The sequence below is a fragment of the Microcaecilia unicolor genome, chromosome 11, assembly GCF_901765095.1.
Source record: "Microcaecilia unicolor chromosome 11, aMicUni1.1, whole genome shotgun sequence".
Taxonomy (NCBI): domain Eukaryota; kingdom Metazoa; phylum Chordata; class Amphibia; order Gymnophiona; family Siphonopidae; genus Microcaecilia; species Microcaecilia unicolor.
Window position 1 is genome coordinate 65,765,817 of NC_044041.1, and position 21,356 is coordinate 65,787,172.

The window sequence follows — 21,356 nt, forward strand, 5'->3', positions numbered from 1 at the left end:
GTACTTCTAGTGGTGTAATCAGTTTTTATTTGAAACGTGCCTGTTCTGGGCGCTGATTGGCTTGGAGTTTGAAATTACCCAGCAGATGCTGGCTGTTGCTTCAGTCTTAGCCAGGAGGAAAGGTGAATTATATGTCCTGACCTTCCCAGGTACTGTTTAGACAGTATATAGATGTTTAGTTAGTGGTATAATTGATCCATATTTTAGTTACCTGTTATTCTTTGCTGATTGTACATTTTTTGTTCATTGTTCCAGTGTGACAATAAAGTGAATGCTACATACCTGTAGAAGGTATTCTCTGAGGACAGCAGGCTGATTGTTCTCACTGATGGGTGACATCCACGGCAGCCCCTCCAATCGGAAACTTCACTAGCAAAGGCCTTTGCTAGTCCTCGCGCGCCCATGCGCACCGCACATGCGCAGCCGTCTTCCCGCCCGAACCGGCTCGTGTTCGTCAGTCCCATATGTAGCAAGACAAAGACAAGGGAAGACACAACTCCAAAGGGGAGGCGGGCGGGTTTGTGAGAACCTCGGAGAATACCTTCTACAGGTATGTAGCATTCGCTTTCTCCGAGGACAAGCAGGCTGCTTGTTCTCACTGATGGGGTATCCCTAGCCCCCAGGCTCACTCAAAACAACAAACATGGTCAATTGGGCCTCGCAACGGCGAGGACATAACTGAGATTGACCTAACAACTTATCCAACTAACTGAGAGTGTAGCCTGGAACAGAAAAAACATGGGCCTAGGGGGTGGAGTTGGATCTTAAACCCCGAACAGATTCTGAAGCACTGACTGCCCGAACCGACTGTCGCGTCGGGTATCCTGCTGCAGGCAGTAATGAGATGTGAATGTGTGGACAGATGACCACATCGCAGCTTTGCAGATCTCTTCAATAGTGGCTGACTTCAAGTGGGCCACTGACGCTGCCATGGCTCTAACATTATGAGCCGTGACATGACCCTCAAGAGCCAGCCCAGCCTGGGCGTAATTGAAGGAAATGCAATCTGCTAGCCAATTGGATATGGTGCGTTTCCCCACAGCCACTCCCCTCCTGTTGGGATCAAAAGAAACAAACAATTGGGCGGACTGTCTGTTGGGCTGTGTCCGCTCCAGATAGAAGGCCAATGGTCTCTTGCTGTCCAATGTGTGCAGCTGACGTTCAGCAGGGCAGGAATGAGTACGGGGAAAGAATGTTGGCAAGACAATCGACTGGTTCAGATGGAACTCCGACACAACCTTTGGCAAGAACTTAGGGTGAGTGTGGAGGACTACTCTGTTATGATGAAATTTGGTGTAAGGGGCCTGGGCTACCAGGGCCTGAAGCTCACTGACTCTACGAGCTGAAGTAACTGCCACCAAGAAAATGACCTTCCAGGGCAAGTACTTCAGATGGCAGGAGTTCAGTGGCTCAAAAGGAGGTTTCATCAGCTGGGTGAGAACGACATTGAGATCCCATGACACTGTAGGAGGCTTGACGGGGGGCTTTGACAAAAGCAAACCTCTCATGAAGCGAACAACTAAAGGCTGTCCTGAGATCGGCTTACCTTCCACACGGTAATGGTATGCACTGATTGCACTAACGTGAACCCTTACAGAGTTGGTCTTGAGACCAGACTCAGACAAGTGCAGAAGGTATTCAAGCAGGGTCTGTGTAGGACAAGAGCGAGGATCTAGGGCCTTGCTGTCACAACAGACGGCAAACCTCCTCCATAGAAAGAAGTAACTCCTCTTAGTGGAATCTTTCCTGGAAGCAAGCAAGATGCGGGAGACACCCTCTGACAGACCCAAAGAGGCAAAGTCTACGCTCTCAACATCCAGGCCGTGAGAGCCAGAGACTGGAGGTTGGGATGCAGAAGCGCCCCTTCATCCTGTGTGATGAGGGTCGGAAAACACTCCAATCTCCACGGTTCTTCGGAGGACAACTCCAGAAGAAGAGGGAACCAGATCTGACGTGGCCAAAAAGGAGCAATCAGAATCATGGTGCCTCGGTCTTGCTTGAGTTTCAACAAAGTCTTCCCCACCAGAGGTATGGGAGGATAAGCATACAGCAGACCCTCCCCCCAGTCCAGGAGGAAGGCATCCGATGCCAGTCTGCCGTGGGCCTGAAGCCTGGAACAGAATTGAGGGACTTTGTGGTTGGCTCGAGATGCAAAGAGATCTACCAAGGGGGTGCCCCACACCTGGAAGATCTGTCGCACTACACGGGAATTGAGCGACCACTCGTGAGGTTGCATAATCCTGCTCAACCTGTCGGCCAGACTGTTGTTTACGCCTGCCAGATAAGTGGCTTGGAGCACCATGCCGTGACAGCAAGCCCAGAGCCACATGCTGACGGCTTCCTGACACAGGGGGCGAGATCCGGTGCCCCCCTGCTTGTTCACGTAATACATGGCAACCTGGTTGTCTGTCTGAATTTGGATAATTTGGTGGGACAGCCGATCTCTGAAAGCCTTCAGAGCGTTCCAGACCGCTCGTAACTCCAGAAGATTGATCTGCAGATCGCGTTCCTGGAGGGACCAGCTTCCCTGGGTGTGAAGCCCATCGACATGAGCTCCCCACCCCAGGAGAGACGCATCCGTAGTCAGCACTTTTTGTGGCTGAGGAATTTGGAAGACGTCCCAGAGTCAAATTGGACCAAATCGTCCACCAATACAGGGATTTGATCACGTCGTCTAGATCCCCAGCAGCCTGAAACCACTGGGAAGCTAGGGTCCATTGAGCAGATCTCATGTGAAGGCGGGCCATGGGAGTCACATGAACTGTGGAGGCCATGTGGCCCAGCAATCTCAACATCTGCCGAGCTGTGATCTGCTGGGACGCTCGCACCCGCGAGACAAGGGACAACAAGTTGTTGGCTCTCGTCTCTGGGAGATAGGCACGAGCCGTCCGAGAATCCAGCAGAGCTCCTATGAATTCGAGCCTCTGTACTGGGAGAAGATGGAACTTTGGATAATTTATCACAAACCCCAGTAGCTCCAGGAGGCGAATAGTCATCTGCATGGACTGTAGAGCTCCTGCCTCGGATGTGTTCTTCACCAACCAATCGTCGAGATATGGGAACACGTGCACCCCCAGCCTGTGAAGCGCCGCTGCTACTACAGCCAAGCACTTCGTGAACACTCTGGGCGCAGAGGCGAGCCCAAAGGGTAGCACACAGTATTGGAAGTGACGTGTGCCCAGCTGAAATCGCAGATACTGTCTGTGAGCTGGCAGTATCGGGATGTCCGTGTAGGCGTCATTCAAGTCCAGAGAGCATAGCCAATTGTTTTCCTGAATCATGGGGAGAAGGGTGCCCAGGGAAAGCATCCTGAACTTTTCTTTGACCAGATATTTGTTCAGGGCCCTTAGGTCTAGGATGGGACGCATCCCCCCTGTTTTCTTTTCCACAAGGAAGTACCTGGAATAGAATCCCAGCCTTCTTGCCCGGATGGCACGGGCTCGACCGCATTGGCGCTGAGAAGGGTGGAGAGTTCCTCTGCAAGTACCTGCTTGTGCTGGAAGCTGTAAGACTGAGCTCCCGGTGGACAATTTGGAGGTTTGGAGGCCAAATTGAGGGTGTATCCTTGCCGGACTATTTGAAGAACCCACTGATCGGAGGTTATGAGAGGCCACCTTTGGTGAAAAACTTTCAACCTCCCTCCGACCGGCAGATCACCCGGCACTGACACGTGGATGTCGGCTATGCTCTGCTGGAGCCAGTCAAAAGCTCGTCCCTTGCTTTTGCTGGGGAGCCAAGGGGCCTTGCTGAGGTGCACGCTGCTGACGAGAGCGAGCGCGCTGGGGCTTAGCCTGGGCCGCAGGCTGTCGAGAAGGAGGATTGTACCTACGCTTACCAGAAGAGTAGGGAACAGGTAGAAGCTGAAGGCTGCCGGCGGGAGAACTTGTCGAAAGCGGTATCCCGCTGGTGGAGCTGCTCTACCACCTGTTCGACCTTCTCTCCAAAAATATTGTCCGCACGGCAAGGCGAGTCCGCAATCCGCTGCTGGATCCTATTCTCCAGGTCGGAGGCACGCAGCCATGAGAGTCTGCGCATCACCACACCTTGAGCAGCGGCCCTGGAAGCAACATCAAAGGTGTCATAAACCCCTCTGGCCAGGAATTTTCTGCACGCCTTCAGCTGCCTGACCACCTCCTGAAATGGCTTGGCTTGCTCAGGAGGGAGCTTGTCCACCAAACCCGCCAACTGCCGCACATTGTTCCGCATGTGTATGCTCGTGTAGAGCTGGTAAGACTGAATTTTGGCCACGAGCATAGAGGAATGGTAGGCCTTCCTCCCAAAGGAGTCTAAGGTTCTAGAGTCTTTGCCCGGGGGCGCCGAAGCATGCTCTCTAGAACTCTTAGCCTTCTTTAGGGCCAAATCCACAACTCCAGAGTCGTGAGGCAACTGAGTGCGCATCAGCTCTGGGTCCCCATGGATCCGGTACTGGGATTCGATCTTCTTGGGAATGTGGGGATTACTTAAAGGCTTGGTCCAGTTCGCCAGCAATGTCTTTTTTAGGACATGATGCATGGGTACTGTGGACGCTTCCTTAGGTGGAGAAGGATAGTCCAGGAGCTCAAACATTTCAGCCCTGGGCTCGTCCTCCACAACCACCGGGAAGGGGATGGCCGTAGACATCTCCCGGACAAAGGCCGCAAAAGACAGACTCTCGGGAGGAGAAAGCTGCCTTTCAGGGGAGGGAGTGGGATCAGAAGGAAGGCCATCAGACTCCTCGTCAGAGAAATATCTGATGTCCTCCTCCTCCTCCCACGAGGCCTCACCATCGGTATCAGACACAAGTTCACGAACTTGTATCTGAAGCCGTGCCCGGCTCGACTTCGTGGAACCACGGCCACGGTGGGAGCGTCGAGAGGTAGACTCCCTCGCCTGCACCGGCGAAGCTCCCTCCGCCGACGTCGTCGGGGAGCCTTCCTGGGAGGCGACCGCAGTCAGTACCGCAAGCGACACCGATGTCAGAGACCTCACCCCGGGCAAGGGGCCAGCCGGCGCCACACTCGACGGTACCGGTGGCGCAAGCACCCCCGGTACCGGAGGGGAAGGGCGCAACAGCTCTCCCAGGATCTCTGGGAGAATGGCCCGGAGACTCTCGTGCAGGGCGGCTGTGGAGAAAGACATGAAAGCTGATGCAGGAGTCGAAGTCAGAGTCTGTTCCGGGCGTGGAGGCTGTTCCAGGCTGTCCAAGGTGGAGCGCATCGACACCTCCTGAACAGAGGGTGAGCGGTCCTCCCGGTGCCGATGCCTACTGGGTGCCGACTCCCTCGGCGACCCGGAGCTCTCGGTACCGACGCGGGAAGGAGACCGGTGTCGATGCTTCTTTGACTTTTTCAAACGAAGCATGTCACCGGAGCTTCCTGGTACCGATGAGGAGGACGTAGAATCCAGCCGTCGCTTCCTCGGGGCCGAGGCCGAAGAAGGTCGGTCTCGGGGGGCTGTACTGCAGGAGCCGTCAGGGTAGGGGGAGACCCACCCGAAGGCTCACCGCCACCAGCAGGGGAATGGACAGCCCTCACCTGCACTCCAGACGAAGCACCACCGTCCAACGACATCAGCACTAGTGGAGGTCCCGGTACCACTGACGCCGACGCAGCCTTCCGATGTCTCGGCCCCGACGATGCAGAGGGTCAATGCCTCGATGCAATCGATACAGTCGCGGCCGAGGGCGGAGGTCTTGACGCTGTCGACGTCGACGCACTCGATACTCCCGGTGCCGATGTCGACGAAGAGCCCGAGAACAAAACGTTCCACTGGGCCAATCTCGCTACCTGAGTCCTTTTCTGTAAAAGGGCGCAAAGACTACAGGCCTGCGGGCGGTGCCCAGCTCCCAGACACTGAAGACACGATGCGTGCCTATCAGTGAGCTAGATTACCCTGGTGCACTGGGTGCACTTCTTGAAGCCGCTGGGAGACTTCGATGACATGGGCGGAAAAATCACACTGGCGAAATCAAAACTCGTAATTGCGGTAAGGCACCAAAAAGAGGGGGAGAAAAAAACTCGACCCGAGGCCTCAAAGGGGCCTACCCCGAAAACGAAAGAAAACTTATCGGGACCAAAAACTAGAAATACGGGGAAGGGAAAAAGACCGAAAGGCCCTTCTCCGAAATCCCTTTTTTTTTTTTTTTTTGAAAGCGAAAAAGTCAAAAGACGCGCGAGGGTCAACTTAAGGGGCGTGAACGGCGCAAACACGACCGTACCGAGCGCGGACAAAAGAAGACTGACGAACACGAGCCGGTTCGAGTGGGAAGACAGCCGTGCATGCGCGGTGCGCATGGGCACGTGAGGACTAGCAAAGGCCTTTGCTAGTGAAGTTTCCGATTGGAGGGGCTGCCGTGGACGTCACCCATCAGTGAGAACAAGCAGCCTGCTTGTCCTCGGAGAAACCTGTTTAGTTTGTTGACTCTGCTGTCTGGATTGATAAAGAATCCTGGTGGTTTGTGTGTTGGGTCTATGAGTGCTTTCTGGGAACTGTGGGACCACTGGGAGTGTGACCCCAGTAACCTAGAAATCACTGGGGATAATTGGAGAGCAGGAGAATAGCCCAGAGGTGGTTGTGACCAGTCGGTGGGAGCAGGGTGCTAGTGTAGAGCACAAGCACCAGATACAGGCAGACCTGAGCTGTGCTGGGAATAGACCCTCTAAGTGGCTGCAGGGTAACCCCAGGCAGGTGACTAGGTGTTTTGTGACACCATCTTCTAGAAATTTATCAACAAATTCTTTGACGTGGTCACCCAAATGAAATCTCATCGGTCTAAGGGTCTGACTTAATAATACAATTGATGGTATGCAAGAAAAACCTCCCGTTTCTGTACCACACTGATTATGAAATTTGATCCATGGATGCATGGAACCATTATCAAGTAGAACATGTTGTAACAATGTTATCCCATGTCATGCCCAACGAGTAAAAATATTATTCTCCCTCCCAGGGTAAACTAAATATTGCCTCTTATAGGGAGCTGATCAGACACCCCTAGATTTCCCAACTAAGTTCACCCCTTGAGGGATGCTTGGAAAGATCTGGTAAGAAGTTGAACACTTCTACGTAAATAAAGAGGCAAGGAACTCAAAGGAGCATGCAACAGACAACTGAAATACCAGTGTTTAAAAAACTATTTTTCATAATCCCCTGATGTAAATATTTATCTATATAAAAGTAGATGAGGTTTCTTATATGACTCATGCCACTAATTTTTGTCTTGGAGACAATTTCTCCAATGAGTTAGTTTTGCGCAGACCATGACAGGAATGAACCTCACTCCTAAGCCAGGGTATATGGAGTATGATCTCTAATTTATGGTCTCTCTAATTTACTGCTAACATTCACCATAGTGTTTGCATTGTGCCAAAGAGAGCTTCTTTCTGGTGTTCATAAGATGTGACATGTAAAGGCAACTTATCCAGGTGTGCTTGGAAGTTCTTTTTGATCAAGCCTATGGCACCCAAAACAGTGGGAAATATTTCTGTATCTTTCTGCCACATTTTCTTGGTCTCGGACTGCACTTCTTGGTACTTGAGGATCTTCCCTCTCTCTACATGATTCACTGAATAATCGCTTGGGACCAACACCTCAATAATCACTGCTGTTCTGGTGTTTTTCTCTTTTACCACTATATACGGTTTTCTGGCATCCAGTTTTTATCAGTCAGCATGGGGATGTCCCAGGTGATCAAAACCTGTTTGTTTTCCACAATTCTCTTAGGGCCATGATCCCAATGCTTACGTTGAAATGCTTATAGAGTTTCCAAACAATGAAACACTCCACCTTGTTGTGCCTTGCTCTATCAAAATTTTCTGCCACCAGCATTTTGAGCCAGCCACGAGATGAGTAACTGTTTCTAGCTCTTTCTTACACAATCTACAGATATCTGTTACACCAGTTTTTTCAATGCTTGCTGTAAACCATCTCGCTTGTAATCTACTGTCCTGGGTTGAAACTATCAATCGCTCATCCTTAGGTTCCAAATCACCTTTTGCAGGGTCATCTAAAAGTAGCGAGAACTGTATTCTCTACAAGAACTGTTCCAGAAATTGGTAATGGGACCATACTGGATATAGTGCTTACAAATGTGGAGAGTCTTTCTGATATTAGAGTGACTGATCATCTCGCATCCAGTGATCACCGGATGGTGTGGTACAATATTAAAACAGGTGTGGAGAGGATTAATTCAAAAGTGAAGGTTCTAGACTTTTAAAAAACTAAATTTGTTAAGATGTTGGACTGTCTCAAGGAGTTTTTAACTGGATGGGAACATCTGGGAGATGTAGAAAAGCAGTGGGCAAAACTGAAAGCAGCTATTTTAAGGGCAATAAATATTTTTGTAAGGAAAGTAAATACAAGTAGAGGGAAGAAAGGCCACTTTGGTTCTCAAAAGCAGTAGCTGACAAGATAAGGAAAAAGAGGTTAGCCTCTATAAACTACAAGAGATCAAAGAAAAAGAAAGATAGGGAACGATATCTGGAAAAGCTAAGAGAAGCTGGTAAAGCAGTCAAGAAAGAAAAAATGCAAATGGAATAAAAAATAGCCAATACAGTAAAATGGGGGGAGGAGGGGGGAAGACATTTTTTTAGATATGTTAGTGATAGCAGGAAATGCAAAAGTGGCATTGTGAGACTCAATTCCCACTGCAGCTACTTGTGATTCTGGGCAAGTCACTTAACCCTCCATTGCCCCAGATATAAAATAAATACCTGTATATGATACGTAAACCTCTTTGATTGTAACCACAGAAAGGTGGTATATCAAATTCCATCTCTTTCCCCTTCCTCAGATTTAAAATGCTTACACAGGTAATGAAGATGATCCTTTCATGTTTGTGGCAACATTCAAAATGTTTACAGTCCTTCCTATTGTGGCGAGGGACAGGCTTAAAAGACATTTAGCATGTGTGATTGTTGCAGTTGTTCAGGTCTTGCTACATCTAAATAAGTGGAACCCATCTGTGAGCCTGACTCGGTCGTGTTTGTTGATGGAAAATGCCTCTGATAAAACTGTATGGGTGTATATGCATGTAGAAATACATATGCTGACAAAAGCATATATGGTTTAGTTTAGTTTAATTCATTTGATTGCTGAATCATGTACCAAAGTGGTTTATAAAAACACTCCACTCAATATTTAGCCTGCAGCAGTTTGCGGCATCTCAGCCACTCACAGCTGTGGGCTGAACTGACTCTGGATATTCAGTGTGGCTCCTGGCAATGAATATCTGGGTCTCAGTGGTTACCTGGAAATTAACTGGGTGCTGGTTGATATTCAGACCAATGTCTGGTTAACTTCACCACATAACAGCCTTTTTGCTGTCCTAACTTTATGGATTACTTAGCAGGTTAGCGGGCTGAAAATCACCACTAACCAGCTAAGTTCACACTCCGCCTATGTCCTGTCTGCAGCCAACCCCTAACCTAGTCGGTTAGGAGATGGCCAGTTAGTAGGGATATTCAGCAGCACTAACCAGTTAAGTGAATATCCCTGGATAGCCTCAGGGAAGCCATTTTGCTTCTGGCTGTTTAAATCGCTTTGAATATCAGGCCCATTAGTTCTTAGAAAATCAAAAAAGAGAGAGGGAAAGAAGGACTAGATATGAGAGCTTTGGGTCATAGATAGGGAGGACTTAGAACCAGGCTTAGGGCATGCCACAAAATCACTCATAGATGTTCCCAGGATGGGATGTAGATGTGCATTTTATTTCACCTTCTTCAAAGCAGGTGTACATTTGTGTCAATAAATCATGTTATTTGGTTGTCAAACCTTGCTGACTGGATGCTCAGTTCAGTATTTTGTGTTTTAAAATAAGTAAAGGAACATTACTTCGCAATGGCCTCATCACGATCCCTGATGGCTTTCACTAGTTGCTCGCTGTTTTTTTTCTCCTTAAAAGATGCTTGGAGATGATCCCTCTCCTCCTTCAGTTTGTTAATTTCTAAGCTCAGGAAAGTCACCTACAAACAGAGATAAACAATTTGCATGAAACCACTCAACCAACCAACATACATACAGTCCCTGAATATAATATCCCATTAGTTCATATTTAGAAAAAGCGATTAATAGAGATTCAAAAGCAAGTTACTTCTCTGGTGCTTGTCTCGGTTAGTCTTACCTCAGTAATAGGAAAAGTAATGGTGGTGCTGCTGAAGGAAAGGAGAACCAACTTTCTACAAACCAATGAGTTACAAGATCCAAAGCAACATGGCGTTACCAAATCTTGCCAAACAAATCTGATCAATTTCATTGACTGAGTGACCAGAGAACTGGATTGAGGGCATGCACTGGATGTAGTGTTGAGGCCGACTGAATTTCAGTTTCAGTTTTGGATTCGGCACCAAAACCAACCTGAAACCGGGTTTGGGTTTTGGTGCCCACCCCCTGCTACCAAACTCCAGCCTCCCCCCCACCCCCGGACGGAAAGCACATCCCTCCCGAGCCACCTACCACATTGCTACACATTTTTCAGGATTAAGTTTGAGGTGGTGCGTGTCAAGCCAGTGAACAATTTGTGACAAGTAATGATTCAGCGGTTGAACATCAATAGAATTTGGTTCCACGAAACAGATTACAATGAATATCCTCTGCAAATAAAGAAAAGACTTATTCTTAGCAACTGAATAGGCATGATCAATGGACTCAAATAATGACTGAATAAAACTGGTGCTACCACAGGGTTCTACACTGACACCAATGCTTTTTAACATTTATAGATGATGTGGAAATGCGAACAAGTGAAATGATAAAATCTGAAAATAATACAAAATAATTAAAAGTTGTAGCAGATTGGGAGAAATTGCAGGAGGACCTCACAAACCTGGAAGACTGGGCAGCTAAATTTACTGTGAAGAAGTCCAAGGCGATGCACATAGGGAAGAATAACCCTAAATATAGCTAAATGATGCTAGTTTCTACACTAGGAGTCTACTACAACTACTTATTTCTATAGTGCTACTAGATATACAGAGTGCTGTACACACGATATGCAGGTACTCTTCCTGTCACAGGTGGGCTCATAATCTAAGGTATTTTTTGCACCTGGGGCCATTAGGCTACTCCTGCACTCTAGCTTAAGAAGAAATGGATATTACTGTCATTGCTACTTTTTGAAATCCTTCCAGATACCTGTGACCTGTATTGGTCAATGCTGGAAACAAGAAACTAGGCTTATGTTATTAGGAGTCTACTTTTGGAGAATGAGAGGTTACTGGTAATCCCTGGATTAGGAGTAGCTCATCTGAGTGCACTGAATGCCTGTATTTTCTCCACTGGGGTTTGTAGGTTGTGGAATAGTCTTCCTCAGACTTCACGACAGTTATCAACACTGCTCACTTTCCAAATACAACTATCAACTTATCTGTTTGCTGGAGGGTGACTGGTTGGAGTTTGGGGTGGAGGGGTCTGTGGGGGGTTTGGGTTTATTGTGGGACCTAATTTTATATCTTTTTGTATGTCTAACTTTTAAGTATGTTGATTGTAACACACCCTGGGACGTGTTAAGACAGGCTAAATACTGAATTAAATAAAACAAATATTTTATAGCTTTCTTGCCCCAAAACATACCTAGTTTGGTCATGTCAGTGATAGTCCTGGGGCAGAAGTCATGCACTTGGGCTTCCTCTGAATACCTATGAACATGTCGCTTGAATGTGAACACCAGATGCTGCCCTCAAGCAACAACCATGACTTCATTCCCCCCAGAGGGCTGTGAATCCTGCCTCTGTAGCATTTACAGCTTCAGTTGACCAGGGAATGGGTCTTTCATACAGCAAGTTTCAGACCTCTGTTTTATTTGATATAACACCAATCAATTATAAAATCTAGAGGGGTAATATATTCAGCCAGTGGAAGTCAGTATTTTTTAAACTGTAACTGCCACCATAAAAATTATGCCCAGATATTCAATGTCAGGCCATGTCTGGATACTGGCATTAAATATCTAGATATGTGCGCATAGCCAGCACTTACCTAGATAAGTGCCAATATTCAGCCCATAACCAATTAAGTTAAATCAGTCACAGATAGGACTGCTATTTATGTGGTCCTATTTGGCCAGTTAACCAGTTAAACATTGGCACTTGGGGGGGTGTTATCAAAGTGTAGGAAAAGGTGAGCTTTTACCAAAAGAGTCAGCAACTTGCGTATAACACTCCCTCAGGTTGCTGACTACCATGGTAAAAGAATAACACTATAAAGAGAGCCCTCCCCGATCTGTTGCCTCCTAAGTAGAGCACTCCCCTGCAAAGAAACCACCCCAATCAAGCTTCCCACCCCCGAATAGATCCCACTCTCCACTCCTATTCCAGCACCTTCATTTTCTGAGGGTCTAGGCCTAGGGGTGCCCCAGTTTTTCCAGCACCATCAAATTGGCACAACTACTGCTAGGGGGTCATGTTTCTCTATAAGGAAACATGACCCCTAGGGGTAGTGCTGGGGGCCTCATTTTGACAGATGGCACTGGAAGGGCAGGAACGGTCACCAGTTGCTCCTGCTGAAGAAACCCCTAGACCACTAGGGAATGAAGGTATATGTAAGTGCCACTGAATATTCCCTCAGGGCCTACTCAGTGCCAGTTAACTGGACAAGACTAGACTCCCTTACCCGGTTAACTGGCTCTGAATATCAACCTCTACGTGGTTTACAAAATTATAAAATTACAGTGCACAGCACTACTATTGAGTCATCAGACTGGTCCCTTGCATAGTGTTCTGATGAAGATCCATTTTTCAGCTGGCTTTGCTTTATTTGGATGTTAAAAAAATGGAAGCGGTGCAAAGAAAAGCTACGAGAATGGTATGGGATTTGCGTTACAAGACGTACGAGGAGAGACTTGTTGACCTGAACATGTATACCCTGGAGGAAAGGAGAAACAGGGGTGATATGATACAGACGTTCAAATATTTGAAAGGTATTAATCTGCAAACGAACCTTTTCCGGAGAGGGGAAGGCGGTAGAACTAGAGGACATGAAATGAGATTGAAGGGGGGCAGACTCAAGAAAAATGTCAGGAAGTATTTCTTCACGGAGAGAGTAGTGGGTGCTTGGAATGCCCTCCCACGGGAGGTGGTGGAAATGAAAATAGTAACGGAATTCAAACATGCGTGGGATAAACATAAAGGAATCCTGTTCAGAAGGAATGGATCCTCAGGAGCTTAGCCGAGATTGGTGGGAGGCGGGGCTGGTGGTGGGAGGCGGGGCTGGTGGTTGGAAGGCGGAGATAGTGCTGGGCAGACTTATACAGTCTGGGCCGGGGTTGGTGGTTGGGAGGCGGGGATAATGCTGGGCAGACTTATACGGTCTGTGCCAGAGCCGGTGGTGGGAGGCTGGTGGTTGGGAGGTGGGGATAGTGCTGGGCAGACTTATACGGTCTGTGCCCTGAAGAGGACAGGTACAAATCAAGGTAGCGTATACACAAAAAGTAGCACATATGAGTTTATCTTGTTGGGCAGACTGGATGGACCGGGCAGGTTTTTTTCTGCCGTCATCTACTATGTTACTATGTTACATGTACCAATATGACATCTGCATGAGGCTCTGATGATAATCCATTCTGTGGCTGACTGTGCTGTATTCATACTTTAGATGGAATAAAAAGCTAGAGATTCTGGAGCCACTCTGAAGGAGAGCTAGACTCAACAGTTTTTTAGAGCCTGGTGTAGAGGTGAACATGTTAAAGGCAGGCGCAGTTCAGTGCAGGTCAATTCTCATTTGACTCTCTTTCATCTTCTGAAGGAGAGGCAGAACTTGTATTTGTCAGGATTTGGAGTCAGGTTAGGTCATACTGAAGGGGCAGTAGAGCTAGAGCTTGTCACTGCCTGGTGTAAGTATGGAACATGCTAAAGGGCAGGCAGAGTCCAGTGTAGGTTAATGCTCACCTGAGTATGGAGTTTCTGCAACTCTTGCAGACTCTCTTTCATCCTCTGTTGTTCTTCTTGAAGTAGTTCCCTCAGAGCCCTGGAATCCTCACTTGTTCGTTTGATGTGTTCTTCCAGTGCATCATCATCATCATTCCTCCGTGAGCCCTAACAGAGAGAAGGTCATCCCTTTATTTTCTGATTTTATATGAATAATAAATTTTTTTTAAATTCATATCTGAAGGCAGATTAAGAGAAAGTTTTGCCTGCTTAAAGCTTAGTACTGCTAAGGAACTGCTGCCTGGGAAGCTGAAAACTCAACAGGCTCTTGCTATCAGACTCACTACACACAGAACTCTGACTTATCAGATTCTTGATAACAAATTTTTGGTTTCAGTCTGTCACTTCAAACCTGTAGTTCTAGCCTTTCATTTCTATCCTGCATAGTAGTATAGAAAATGATGGCAGATAAAGACCAGCATGATTCCTCCAATCTGCTCACATAGGTGACTAGGGTTGTACCTGTTACCCCACACCCTCTTTTGTCTTTAAGGTTGTATCTGCCACTCCATGCAGGTTAACCCCTCTATGCCTTTTTTAAAAAGCGATTTAAGTTTTGCTTTATGCGGAAATGCTCTATACATTTATTCCATTCTCTTGCCATACATGGGTTCGCCATATTTATCCCTTGGCTTTTTGAATTCTGACACTGTTTTTGTCCCCACCATCTCCCATGGAACAGCATTCCAGCCATCTACCACCACTGCCATGAAAAAGTGTTTCCTGATGTTGCTTTTAAATTTCCCTCCTTGCAACTTCATTTCATGTCCTCTAGTTCTATAGTCTCCCCATTTTTGGAAAAAGTTTGTTTGTTCATTAATATCTTTCAAGTAGTTAAATATCTGTATCATATCTCCACTGTCCCTCCTCTCCTCCAGGGTATACATATTCTTGTCTCCTTCTCATACTTCTGGTGCACACCCCATACCATTGTGGTTGCTTTCCTCTGAACAGCTTTGCGTCTCTATATCCTTGCAGCATCTTTACTAGTGCGGTTAGTTCTTGATTCTGGCTGCTGGTCTGCAGAACCAGCTGACTTCTAAGCCCTGTATCAGCCATGAAATCTGTATAATGGATCCAACTCTACACATGCAGTTTCAGAGTGCTCCTGTCCCTATCCCTGCCTTAGCACACTAAATCAAGGTTCACACTCAATAACTAGTTGTATCAATCTAATCATGCAAATTATAAACAACTGTTTTACACATTATAAATGCCTTTATTAATTCACATAAATATTATACCAACACCTATTTTTATCACATTGTTATAAAATCCAATCACTCCTACCAAACATATACACACATCCTAATATCTCATACATACCCATAAACCACATAAAAATACATAACCAGGATTATAATTACAGCAGATTCTCAATACCGCACGGCCAACATACTGCTCCAATGTCTTTTCAAAACCAAAGTAGGCCGTTACAAAATGGTGTTACTTTTAAATATGTCTCTATCGATCTTCTCTTTAAAACCTCAACTCAACTCCTCGTTTCGAATAATGTCCACTTGCCACCAACCATTGCGGAGATCATACACGGACCACTGAACCCTGAGGCAGGTCTTCGGCGGCCATCGTTAGTCTGAGTGTAAGAAGGATCCGCAAGCCTAGACATCTGATAAAGTTAAGTAGTGTCTGGAGTTGATTTGAATGTATAAAGTGATTTATTAGAAAACGAAAGATAAAAGCAAAGAAATAAAAATACAAGAAATTAGTAACACATACAGAGGTTTTTTTGGCGATGATGAAGAAGCCCAGCCCTTGAAGCTTGTAGACACGCTGGGGGCTTCTCAAGGCCTTTTCCTCTGTTTTTCAGTCAGACCTTTTGATGCATATTATTGTGAATCTCCTAATTTCCTAGATTGGTATTAATTTGATTAAGGAGATTACCTCGTGTATATGTTTATAGTTGATAACTAGTGATTACTCACCAAGTATTCATTGCCATCCAAAATGCTCTGTATCAGCCTCTTGAGTTCTGTGAGGGCAACATGCAGGCTGCCTGCTGGGATATCTTTGGCTGATGAAGTTTCTGAGGAGTCATCCATGGAAGAGTCAGTAGAGACAGCAGAGTCTGCAATATCATTTCCTCGGAGGTATGAGCACAAAGATCGAATCTGGCAGTATGCTTCCCAGAGCTGCAATTTTAACTTAGAGAAACATTGAATAAGAGGATTGAAAAGTTTAACAAATAGAGACTTGCAAATCAGAAGCATCACAAACTACCTCCAGTTCAAAAAAGACTTAAAGACATTATATGGTCTGAATCCAGTATATGTGGAGATTGCCACCACACTGGTTCACCCAAAACAATAGCAAACGCTATTGAAAATAGTAAAAAGATGATTAGAAATAATGGACTGTCTATCATGGTCCAACTGTAAAAAGTCTAAAGCTGTTCCAGTTGGATAGGCAGTGCCTTAAAAGTTGGATGATAAAATATTTTATTTTTTTACTTATTTGACATCTTTTTAATTTATTAAAAAAGCTTCCCATATGTAAATACAAATATCATGAAATAACAAACATTATTGTAGCTGGTAGAGAAACAGCAGTTATAAACTCTGTATTTTGTGCACATTTTTCTACACTGTTCTATACAATAAAGATGGCCAATTTTCAATGAGGATATTCTGTTCCTTGATGGGTTCAATTGTTGTTGTAATCTGCCTTGGGAAGCCTGGTGTTATAAAGATGGAATATACTGAAATTAAATGGAAGTAAAATTAAACTCTCCTTTTATTGGGGCACATGGAATCACATCTGCATCTATTTTGTAGAAGTTTACATTTTAGATGCACAAATTGATTATTCTGATTTGAACATGTTTCAGGGACAAGTGGTTTTATAAGTCAAAATAAAAATAAATATTTTGTTTCATGCAGATCTCTTATGTTTAAACATAACTCAATGGGCTATAAGCCCCTAATGCAGTCCATTAGTTTTCTTATATTTTGTTCTTATACTGTGCCAAAACTGAAAACTCTTATCTCTATCTGGCCAATAATAAACCAGTGCCACACTTTTGGAGTGGGCTTAAGCTCAAAGTGAGGGGTTCAAGGCCCCCTCACGTTATGTCCCTGGGGTGAATAGATACTGGATAGGGAGTGTAATCGAGTGAACTGAAACATTCTCTCTTACCCATCCCTGCTGTCACTGGTGTAAATAAAATATTTTCTGGAATGGCCATGGGACTGAGGTGTGCCAGGGGGTGGAGCCATGAGGTAGAGTAGGCAAAGCCAAGGCAGATTGGGGCTGGGCTGGGGGCGCGTACTAAAATCTCCTTCTCAAAAATCAGCGCCCCTTGGCAGCTCTGTCACCCCTCCCTTCCCTGACTACCTTACATCAAGTTCTTGATGACACATCATCGGCGCGGCAGTGATTCTGATACGCTGCCTGTGACTGTCCCAGCCACGTTCTACCCCCTTCTGAAGCAATTTCCTGTTTGGAGCACAGCAGGAATACCACAGGGAGAGTCACAGGCAGCGTATTATAATCACTGCCGCGCAGAAGCTGATGATGATCTCCTGTCAACAAAACATGATGTAAGGCAGAAAGGAAAAGAAGAAAGACCTCAGACTGGAGTGGCAAGAAGGGGAAAGAGATGGAAGACTGTGGGGGGGTCCCCTGGGGCTATTTTAAAGTAGACCGGGAGGAGGGGATGGTGGAGGAAGAAATGATGGGCCTGGGAACAGGAGAGGAGGAGATATGGCAATGGAGTGGAGGGAAGGAAGAGAGAGGAAAAGATATTGGACTCAGGAGTGGTGGGGAGGGAGGGGAGATGCTAGATGGGAGAACAGTTGGGAAGAAAGAGAAAGATGTTGGACCCAGGGAAGGAAGGGAGGGAGAGGCAGGTGTTGAACAATGGGAGGGGAGGAGGTATGGACAGATGCTGGCTTATGTGGGTAGGGTGGGAGGTGAACAACAGTAGCAGGAGAGAGGCAGCAATGTTGGACCATGGAGGGGAGAGAGAGGAAGAGAGAAGATTGACCATGGGGGGGGGGGGGCAAGAAGGTATAGAGATGGGACAGGAAGATAAGGGTGTGGAGAAAAAGGGACAGGGAGGTGTTAGGCAATGGTGTGGGGGGGGGGGGGATACAGATAGGAAATATTGGGCTCCAACAATGGAGGGAGGGAGGAGAGGGAAGGCAAATAGTGGAAATGGCAGAACCATGTGGGACAGACCAAGAAGGAATGGCAAAATAATTAGTGAGAGGAGGATAGTGAATACAGAGGTAGAAATGTAGTAATGGAGGGTAGATAAAAGATGGAAGGGAATAGCAGGCTGGGGAAGGAGTGATGAGAATTGAGACAGCTAAGGAATGAGAGAAGAATATGGAACGCTAACAGGTAGCTGAAACATTAAAATAAGAAGGGTGAGAAAGAAGATGAAGTTTGAGTGGATAGAGATCCTGAAAAAGGAAAAAAAGACGATAAGACAGATAAGGGAAGGATCAATACATCAGAGACAGGTGTAGTGAAGGAATAGAACAAGACAGGAGAAAGAAGAAAATACAAATGGACAAAAGTCACTGGAAAGAGAATTAGCAGAAAATGGAGAGACTATGTAGGTCTACAAAATCCTGAGTGGTGTAGAATGAGTAGAAGTAAATTGATTTTTTTACTCGTTCCAAAAGTACAAAGACTAGGGGACACTCGAGGAAGTTAAATGGAAATACTTTTAAAACAAATAGAAGAAAATATTTTTTCACTCAACAAATAGTTAAGCTCTGGAAACCTTTGCGGGAGGAGGTGGTAACAGCGGTTAGCGTTTCTGGGTTTAAAAAAAGGTTTGGACAAATTCCTGGAGGAATTGAGACAAACATGGGAAGCAACTGCTTGTCCTGGGATTTGTAGTATGTTGCCACGATTTGGGTTTCTGCCAGGTACTTGTGACCTGGTTTGGCCACTGCTTGGAAAACAGGATACTGGGCTAGATGAACCATTGGTCTGACCCAGTATGGCTAATCTTATGTTCTTATGATGGAAAAATAAAATGTGCAGACAACAAAGGCAGAAAAAAGTGTTTCATTTTCAATTTATTAACTGGAATTTAACCTTGGGATTTGTTATCACAAATGAACAAATGACTTTGTATTGTGTTTATTAGCATAACCAGATGGTTGATTTTGGTGGGGGGGGGAGAGACAGGGCTGAACTTAAGTGAGTGGGTACCAAATTCTCTCCCTGCTGCTTGCCTTCTGCCCCCCCCTCACCTGAATGCAAAATATAAATACCTGAGCTGGCAGAAACCTCCAGGTCTCTCCAAGTGGACTTCCTCTTCCTTTGCTGCTCTGACAACCAGAACTCTTCCAAGCTCTGCAGACTGTGGCAGTGTCCCCGAGCTGCTGATGCCACTGCTGACCCACGCCCATGAATACTTGTTTTTCTGCATGTATGAAAACTGAGAATGCATGGAGGGGGGGCAGCAATGGTGGCAGCATCAGCTCGAGGACACAGCCACCAGCTGTAGAGCTTGGAGAGCTCTGGCTGCCGGACCAGAGGAGGTGGTCTTCAACTGGCACAGCTTGGGGATCCCTGCCAGCCACAGAAAGGGTGATGGCTAATTTTGGTGGGTCTGAGCCCAAAGTGTATTGGGGAGGGACACAGGCCCCCCGTAGTGATGCTACCAATTGTGTTCAATACAAAAAGGAAGTGCATTTCTATTTGTATTTCTTCAGTGTTGCAGTACTTGCCATGTTTCAATTTTGGTGTTCATATTTCCATTTTTCTAATTTCTGATCCCTTGTTCTGTATGTGGTGAAGGCCTGTCTGTGTTTTGTATGTGAAGGACTCATTTAAAGTTGTTTCATATGTTGCAGCAATGGTGGGTGTGGAGTTTGGGGGAGGGGATCCCCCTCCTTAATTTCTGCCCTTCATCCCAGTCTGCCTAAAACTGGCCCTGCCTGTGCCTACCCATGCCATCAGTTCCTTCTTCAGGTATTCTCCCATTTTGCCAGTACTTTGAGTTTTGTGCAGCTGCACTCCGCTTTCACTCTTATATCAAACCATATCATATGATGATCACTATTTCCTAGGTGGGCACCCATCCGGACATTAGAAACATTGCCTCCATTTGTGAGCACTAGATCCAGCATCGACCCTTCCCTCATGGGTTCCGTCAACATTTGCCTGAGCAAGGCATTTTGACAAGTATCCACAATCTCTCTACTTCTTTCCGATTCTTACAGATAAGGCAAGTTGAAATCTCCCAACAACAGCGCCTCCCCTTTCATATTAAGTTTATAGATATCTTCGATCAGATCCTTGTCCAGCTTCTCCATTTGTACTGGAGGTCTGTAGATAACACTTGTATGGATACATGTTCCATCTTCTCTTTCTAGAACAATCCATATAGCTTCTTCCTTTTCCCAGGTCCCCTGCATTTCAGCCGCTCTATTATTTTTAACATACAGTGCCACTCCTCCACCTCTTTGGTCCTCCCTGTCCTTCAACCACAGCGGGAGCATCGTGAAGTGAAGTGACTTTCTTGCACTTGGATGAGTTATATCACTATGTGAGGCAGCAGCCCTGAGGAAAACTGCAGGGGCTGAGCAGTTATATCGCTATACAAACTAAATGGCAGCTTCTTAACCTAGAAGCCGTTTGGGCTATGTACTTTAGACTCACCAGCTAAGAACAATTTGCTTTTTTTCAAGTCTTTTAAGCAGTGGTTGATGGCTGGGTTAATGCTTTACTGTTGATTGTTATACCTTTATATGGTCAGGTCCTTCCTCCTGACTTTACCCATCATAAATATATAGATGGGTAACAGACTTATGAGAAGGGATGGGAGAAGGAAGGGGGAGAAGGTTGGGTTCTTGGGGAAGAATGTGGTGGGAAGAGGAGAAGGGTGGGAGACTTCAGGGTGTGGTGGTTATTTTTAAATACTTTGAGGTGATCGATGTTCAGTGTCACCACTAGGCATATTTACAATAGAATCTATGACTATGACTATGTTTAAAATAGTCACAATGAATGTTAAAGGCCTGAACTCCCCCTATAAAAGGGAGTGCCTGATTTGGGAGGCAACTTGGCTCACCTCCACAATTTGTTTCATATAAGAGACATATCTGAAGAGGAGAGCAACAGAAGACATATAGTAACATAGTAGATGACGGCAGAAAAAGACCTGCACGGTCCATCTAGTCTGCCCACGATAAACTCATGTGTATACCTTACCTTGATTTGTACCTGTCTTTTTCAGGGCACAGACCATATAAGTCTGTGCAGCAGTATTTCCCGCCTCCCAACCACCAGTCCCGCCTCCCATCACCGGCACATAAGCATTGCTATACTGGACCAGACCAAAGGCCCATCAGGTTTCCAACAGTGGTCAATCCAGGTCACAAGTACCTGGCAAGCTCCCAAAAAGTAAAACAGATTTTATGCTGCTTATCCTAGAAATAATCAGTGGATTTTCCCAAATCCTTCTTAATAATGGCA

At 46.1% G+C, this 21,356-nt stretch overlaps 1 protein-coding gene across 1 annotated transcript in view; it reads right to left on the bottom strand.

Annotated features, from left to right (window-relative positions):
* The window catches only part of BICDL1 (BICD family like cargo adaptor 1), a 135,869-nt gene that overhangs the window by 42,846 nt on the left and 71,667 nt on the right, over positions 1-21,356 (bottom strand). Inside the window, exons 6-8 of the mRNA XM_030218530.1 lie at positions 15,842-16,060; positions 13,860-14,006; positions 9,811-9,941 (exon numbers count right to left, since the gene is read on the bottom strand). Of these exons, the coding sequence (XP_030074390.1) occupies positions 9,811-9,941; positions 13,860-14,006; positions 15,842-16,060 (497 nt within the window). The remainder of the gene's footprint in view (positions 1-9,810; positions 9,942-13,859; positions 14,007-15,841; positions 16,061-21,356) is intronic.